The sequence below is a fragment of the Montipora foliosa genome, chromosome 11 (assembly GCF_036669935.1).
Source record: "Montipora foliosa isolate CH-2021 chromosome 11, ASM3666993v2, whole genome shotgun sequence".
NCBI lineage: Eukaryota > Metazoa > Cnidaria > Anthozoa > Scleractinia > Acroporidae > Montipora > Montipora foliosa.
The window spans coordinates 4,449,604-4,457,103 of NC_090879.1; the positions used below are offsets into that span (position 1 = coordinate 4,449,604).

Below are 7,500 nucleotides of genomic sequence, written 5' to 3' on the forward strand. Positions count from 1 at the left end.
ATTTGCACTTGCACAACTTTCTCCTGCTTTTTCACGTTTCCCGACACTTCTTCTGTTGAGAAAAAACTTTACTACTGGCGTACGTTTATTACGCTTTTCTCCAGTATGGACTCTTTCGTGTTTCCTCAAATATCCTGCTTGGCTAAAACACTTGCCACATTGTTGGCATTCATAAGGCTTCTCTCCAGTATGCACTCTTTTTTCGTGTGTCCTCATATTTCCTGCTTGGCTAAAACACTTGCCACATTGTTTGCATTGATAAGGCTTCTCTCCAGTATGCACTCTTTCGTGTGTCTTCAAATTTCCTGCTTCCCTAAAACACTTGCCACATTGTTCACATTCATAAGGCCTTTCTCCAGTATGGACTCTTTCACGTACCCTTAAATCTCCTACTCGGCCAAAACACTTGCCACGTTGTTTCTGGAAAGAACATTTTAAAAAATATTATCAACGTTGACTTAAAGTAAAGAGACCATATTTAACGTCGATAACTCGTAACGGTAATTCAACTGACAAACCTAAGGTTGACGGTGCGCTCATTTTACTCCCCCCTCTCCATCAGTGCTCCGATTTACCGATATTTAAAACTACTGCGTAAGCTACACTGAAAGGCAAGAAGTCGAAACAAGGACGTGAGATCCGGGGATCAAACTCGGGACCTCTTCCACCAAGGCCACGCACTAACCGACTGTGCCATCCTTGCTCCTAAAACTTGCTGAAACTTGCTTACTAAAACCTAACAGTGTTTGTCCTCGGCACATACAAGGGTGTTCGCCAATAAATGCAAGTTTTTAATGCCCTGTATTTCATAAAAAAGACTATCCTACCTAAAGATTAGTTCTCTCAAACTGACCATAATAATTACCTGCAAGTGGGTGCAAAACTTAGAGCCTAACCAACATGTAGGAAAGAAACGTTGGCTGCTGCCGCTGCTAATAATAATAACAATAACAATAACAATAACAATAACAATAACAATAACAATAACAATAACAATAACAATAACAATAACAATAACAATAACAATAACAATAACAATAACAATAACAATAACAATAACAATAACAATAATGACAAGCAGTAGTGACAATGCAATGGAAAGGGAAGACAGTGGAAATTGAAGGGGAAAGCATAATATTGGAAGGGAACATACTCGACAAAGCATGGAAACAAGCTTGGAAATTGGTAAAATTATGCTTCAAAAAAGGCACAGAAGAAAAAAAGAGAGAAAGACTACCATCAGAAAGAAATGCAAAGTGAAATTTATAAAAAGCAAGACCAGTGCAAGCAGTGATTATGTAATAAGACACAACAGAGCACTAATGGTGATGGCTGTTTCCTGGTCAAAGGAATACAATTTGTTAGATAAGAATGTGAAATGGTACAAGGAAAAACGGTCAACGGGACATGTTTTGGAGAATTCTCAAGGAAAGCTGGTGTGGGACTTTGAGAAAGACGACAACATCTAGAAGACCAGATTTGATACTTGAAGAAAAGGAAAAGAAGAATATCTGGATATGTGATATGGCGTGCCCACAAGAAAATAACATAGACAAGAAGAGAATTGAAAAAAAAAAAAATTACAGACAGCTTGCATTTGAACTTTGAGTGCGAAGACCTGGTTTCAAGGTCAGAGTTGTGCCTCTTGTGATCAGTGCACTTGGTGAAGGTATAAAAGAGACAGTAAAGGAACTGGAAAATATTTTTGAAACAAACGGTTTGTGCAAAAAGGTTGTTGCGGGGATGCAGAAGACAATTTTAATGGAAAGTAGTGAGACAATAATCCGAAAAGTGTTATCAGGACTTGTCCAGAGTGACGACATTGAGTAAAATCCATGATAAAAATGAAGTTGTGAAAGGGGCCAACAAAATTAAAGGTGGTCCCCCAATTAAGCTATATTGTTTGAATTTGAAATATAGCTATAATCTTTACATTTTACATAATAAAAATAATACATGTAATAATAATAATAATAATAATAATAATAATAATAATAATAATAATAATAACAACAACAAAAACATCAAAAGATGGGAAAGAAAAAATTGGCACAATTTCTCTACATCGCGGAATACTACAAGGGGATTCATTTTGTGTTAGACTTTTCACCATGTGTCTAAACCCAATTTCATGGTCACTCAGAAACAACCAAGGATATACTCTGACAAAACTACTGCAACACAAACCAACACACCTTCTTTACGTAGACGATCTGAAGACATACCACAAGACACCAACTAAAACAATGATGGAAACGAGGCGAATGGAAAGCATGTTGAGTGACATTGGACTCAATTGGACCGTCACAGTAAGTAAAGGAAAACTAGTATCAGAGTGAAAACCTCATTCTTAACGAGAACGATTCCATCAATGTATTACAAGATAAAGATCACTACAAGTTCCTTGGAAATCTGGAGAACTTTGCACAATTAGATGATGAAGTATTTGATCAAGTCAACAGAGAATATTTCAAGAGACTTAACGTAATTTGGTCCTCAAATATATCCATACCTAGAAAAATCAAGGCAACCAACACATTTGCACTGCCAGTTATACAATACCACTTGTGGACAGTTGAATGGAGACTAAATGAACTGAGACCGTTGGACCGAGAAACAAGAAAAATAATCCAAGAGCATGGCGGGATGCACAACAGCGGGTCAACCAAGCTACTATACTTACCCACCTATCAGCGAGGTCAGGGCCTTACAGAGATTCACACAACTTACAAGATCACAAAAATCAAGGTATCAAAATACCTTATGAGAAGTGAAGATCAGCGACTACAACTAGTACGAAGATTTGAAGAGATGAAGGTTGCTAAAGGATTAAAATCAGTTCTTAAAGATGCAGTAAATTACGCTAAAGACCTCGGAATTACCATCACATTTGACAAAACAAAAACGGTGCTTACCAATGAAGACCAAAAAAACCATCGAAGTCCAGCAGGCAAGTCCAAAACACATCTCAGACTTCGTCACTCAAACAAAAAACAGCATCTACATGAAGGAGACAACAGAACAGAAATGGCTTGGAGCGTTCACGACAGAACAAAGCGAAGACAAAGAAATAGCTATTGACGTGTGCGAGTTACTACAAAATTGGAGAAACATACCTGACATCGTATACAGTGTAAATACCAACCTACGGCAACATCTCCTACCAACTAAGACGTATGAAAAGAGCAAACTACAGCAGCACGTAGATGACTTGAATTGCAGAATGTGCTCACAAAAGCAAAAAACTGTCACCCATAGAATGAGCGCATTCGCTATACACATCACGTCATGACAAAATGCTGAGACCTTACTACGACTACCTACTCTCAGCCTATGGTTTCAATGAAAAAAGTGGTCACAAACAACCATGCATGGTATCAACAAAGACCACCGATACCGGTCATAAAGAACTCACTAGCCAAAATGAATTGGAACATCGAATTCCATATGGAAAAAAGCCGGAAAACAACGCAAACAAGGTTGATAGAGCAGTAATGGACAAGGAGAAGAAGACATGGCTACTCATCGAAGGAACGGTTTGCGGTATAGGCTTGATATCAGATAGGTGGAAGACCAAGCAAGACAGATACAGAGAACTAAGGGCGGGTATTAAACATCAAATTACCCTGATTACAAAGTCAACCAAGTAAATGTAGTTTTCGATTTCCTCGCAGAATGCCACCAAAGCCTGAAGAACGATCTCAATGAACATTTAACAGTAAAAAACGAAGAAGAGACGCAATATCTATTAACGAAAAGCCAGAAATGGATCATATCACAAAACGTTGAAATAGTTAAGAACTTTTATACCTATAAGAGATAAAAAGAACTGAGAAGAACGTTGAAAGGAATAATCTAACTGAACATTCATATTTGTAAATTATATAGCATAGCCTAGGACTAGTCTCGTTATGCTATTGATCATGTAAAACCGCGATATCAAAAAGTGTCAATAATAACAACAACAATAGCCGAGCGTGAGGGCCGAACTGGGGAATGTTGACCCTATATCTCGCTCCATCACCATTCTCCCCTCGGCTCGCTTCTGTGACCAAAGCGAGCGCTTCGACAAACTCAGAAGGGACTGCGAGCAGTCTACATTTCAGTTATTTACTGTAGTTATGCTGCTTAAGAAGTTGCAATTTGTGTTTCCCTCTTAGCTTGGTATGACTTGGGACATTCTTGCCCTTGAGGTAGAGGAATTTCTGCCCAGGGGGTGGGAAAATTGATGCTTTTTGCCTCGATGTTCTGTCAATTTCCCCACCCTTTCCCAGGACCGAGGGGTTGGGGTTTCTATTGACTAGTGCTTTGGTAAGTTGTTTATCATATGGCATTGTTTCTTTGAACGATCCGCTTGGTGAATGTTAAGCTTCGTCTTCCATCAGCAAACTTTGAACGGTCACCTTTTACAGCTAAAACTAAATTCCACTTTATGTAATTATTGTACTGTTACGTTGTGACAAATTCGCGGCTCAACTTGAATTTCCCGGGGGAGAGAACAAATACGGAAACAAACTGTTTCCATGGTAATGGTCCGCACTGTAAAATCCTGAACCGAAAACCAGCCAATCAGAGTGCTCCATTTAGTGTGCGAATTGCTTGCCATAAACCAGGTGATTTGGTGACGTAATTCGGAGGACCGGGGAGAAAAATTTTAACGCCGTATCCCACAATCGCGCGATATGCAGATGTAGTAACCAAGCATGTTTTTGTCCTCTTCGCTTTAGTTCAAGACTGGTCCTGCAACAGAAAAACTTCACATGTGTACTTCATTAACAGTCCTTAAACTAAAAGCAACAAAATACCTTGGCTTGTACTTTCTCTTCTTGAAGTTTCTTTGCTTTTCCTTCAAGTTGACGTGCAATGGACACATATGTTGCCTTAACATTACCATCCTTCAAAGGTCCTTTCTGCAAAAGCTTTCTCAGACTGACGCCTGATTTCTTTCCCTAAAACCATATTACAATAACTAAATGTTTCCTTTTGCTATTTGCTAACAGTAGTAAGACACTCAACCCTACAAAAAGCAAACTGTCATCGTGACAGGACTAATGGAATTTGTCATGCGCCAATGCGTTGAAAAGACAGGCAAGGAACGAAAAGCACAACAAAGGAACTCAAACAGTTTTATATCAAATCGATCACGCAATACAATGGCGGACTAACAAAACACACACAAATGTAAAACATGCATGCGCATATACTACTAACAATGCCGCGGGCACTGCCTGCTGGCAATGTGCACGTTGTGTGACTAAAGCCTCACTGACAATAGCAAGTTTTCCTTGGTAGTTTAAATGGAAAAACATGACAACTTTTTCCTTGACAAGTGTAACTAGCATGCTAGTTTTTTTCACAAGGACACTTATCAATGAAAAAAAGGACGATATTTGCTCGTGTAAATTACTTGTCACGTGCACTTGTCAAGGAAAACTTGTCATATTTTCCATTTAAACTACCAAGGAAAACTTGTCAAGGATAACTTGCTAGTGTAAATGAGGCTTAGTGAGATAAGAAGTGATAACACAAACAGCTCGGTCAGCTGTGCATGACTGAGTAAAGACGATTACACTGTCTTATGTTACTTGACAACTATGTTGCACACTATACGACTGTTGCATTGTTCAGAACAATAATAGAGGATATTATATTTTTAGGAATTGTTGGTTGTCCCATGAGATCAATTCATCAGCACAACAACTGGTAGGTAAAAGCTTGTGCTATTGTACTATACTGTACATGTGTTATACAATAGAGTTATATGTACCGTATTTACCATGTATAAGTCAACCTTTTATGACCTCAAAATACGTAAACTCCAAAAGTCACCCTCGACTTATGCATGGGTCAAAAATTTAGAGCCAAGCTCTAGCTAAATAATTTATTCAAAATTAGCATAATAATTATTATCGTCTTGGGTGGAACAGGTTGGCTCATTTCATTTGGTGACAAGTGAAAAAAGGATTTGTCCTCTAAACGTCGAAGATACTCAAAGCACAATTCTGAAATAGAGACCGGAAATTTTGGGTTATCAAAAGAGGAAAGCTAAAAAAGACGTCTCTGTTTCTTCAAATAAAACACAATCTTTTGACTGCTTCGTAACCTGGCACAACGAATATCTCGCGTTTGTGTCATTGTCACTCACGTTCAACAAAGGCAAATGCTGGTTGGTAATGATTGTTTTTTTTTTTATTGTTACATGCCTTGCTGATTAAAGTGCTTTTGGAAACTTTGTCGTGTTTGGTTTGAGTTTTTGAGTTTTTGGTTCTTGTCATGTGAGATACACGTAAACCAAGTCTTAACACGTGTGGACCAATTTAATGATTTGCATCAAGTCATTTTCAAAGATTTCTCCAGCTTCCGTGATGTTGTGCTTATCCTCTAATGCCTTTCTGTCCTTGCACAAGGAAAAAGGTTAGTTTGAGGTTTACATAATCGATTTTATGAGGGCTTTTTCGAAACCAAAGGACAAGATGCCCTCATACACAACAATTGCTGTAGCACTGAACTAAAGCACTTGAGACTTGCTGTGATATTTCGTGTATCCACAGTTCCTGAAATTATGTCTAAGAGATACAAGATTAGTATCCTGAGTAAACTTAAGAAAATTGAGAAAATACTGTTTTTTGCCACCATCAAAAATTGGGGAGGGGGGGGGGGGGTGGGTCGACTTATTCACAGGTAAATACAGTAGTTTCCACTGTACTGTTTAAAGGTGTCACACAGGGCAAACACAAACAGCATCAGGGATGAACTTGGAAGATGGAAATGGATCTGGCAAATGCTGAAGAGGGAAGGAGGCAATGACTGCGACACTGAATGGGAGAAGGGCATGAGGAAGACTCAAAACAACTTGGCAAAAGGAATGATGGAAGCTCCAAGGGATAAGGTTGAGATGGCTGCCACAGACAGAGTGGCCAGACGAGACAGCATCACAGCCTTATGACGCAAAGGGAATTAATTACATTGTACTACTAATAGTAGTTGTATATTTAAACAGTTCCTCCTAATCCTTGTCTCATGAACAGTAATGTTCTCCATGAAGATTAGCCAGACTAACCGCCTCAGCAGTATTAGCAAGTCCAGATAATGAAAGTCCCTCTGAGGGTGTAACTAACCTCTAACACAGCACACTTCCTTTCCACCTTTTTAACTTTAGACTGCAGCTCAGCATTTTTCTTTTTGAATTCTCTTTCTTTGGCCTTTTTAGCCAAAGGCTATAAAATAAAAAAATGAGAAAACTGATCAATATGAAGATCTGGTTGGTCCACCATATTAATTTTTATCTTTTGCTCAAAGACTATGTATGGATAAGTAAACCACTGAAAAGGCTTCTTGATCGCATTTAATTTTTATTGACCATATACTGTCAGATAATTAAAGCTCCAGACAGTAAGGGCCTCCAGTTGTTCAAAAGCCATATATATACAGTAACACCTTTCTCTACAGTACAGTTTAAGTCAAACAACACTTAAATTCTGCCCTACTGACTACATTTTT

General features: G+C 38.5%; 1 protein-coding gene across 1 annotated transcript in view; it reads right to left on the reverse strand.

Annotated features, from left to right (window-relative positions):
- LOC137976352 (zinc finger protein 510-like) overlaps nt 1-7,500 on the reverse strand; it is a 17,570-nt gene that overhangs the window by 3,580 nt on the left and 6,490 nt on the right. The window contains exons 2-4 of the mRNA XM_068823692.1: nt 7,119-7,217; nt 4,806-4,949; nt 1-420 (exon numbers count right to left, since the gene is read on the reverse strand). The exon at nt 1-420 is cut by the window's left edge and continues 3,580 nt beyond it. Of these exons, the coding sequence (XP_068679793.1) occupies nt 1-420; nt 4,806-4,949; nt 7,119-7,217 (663 nt within the window). The remainder of the gene's footprint in view (nt 421-4,805; nt 4,950-7,118; nt 7,218-7,500) is intronic.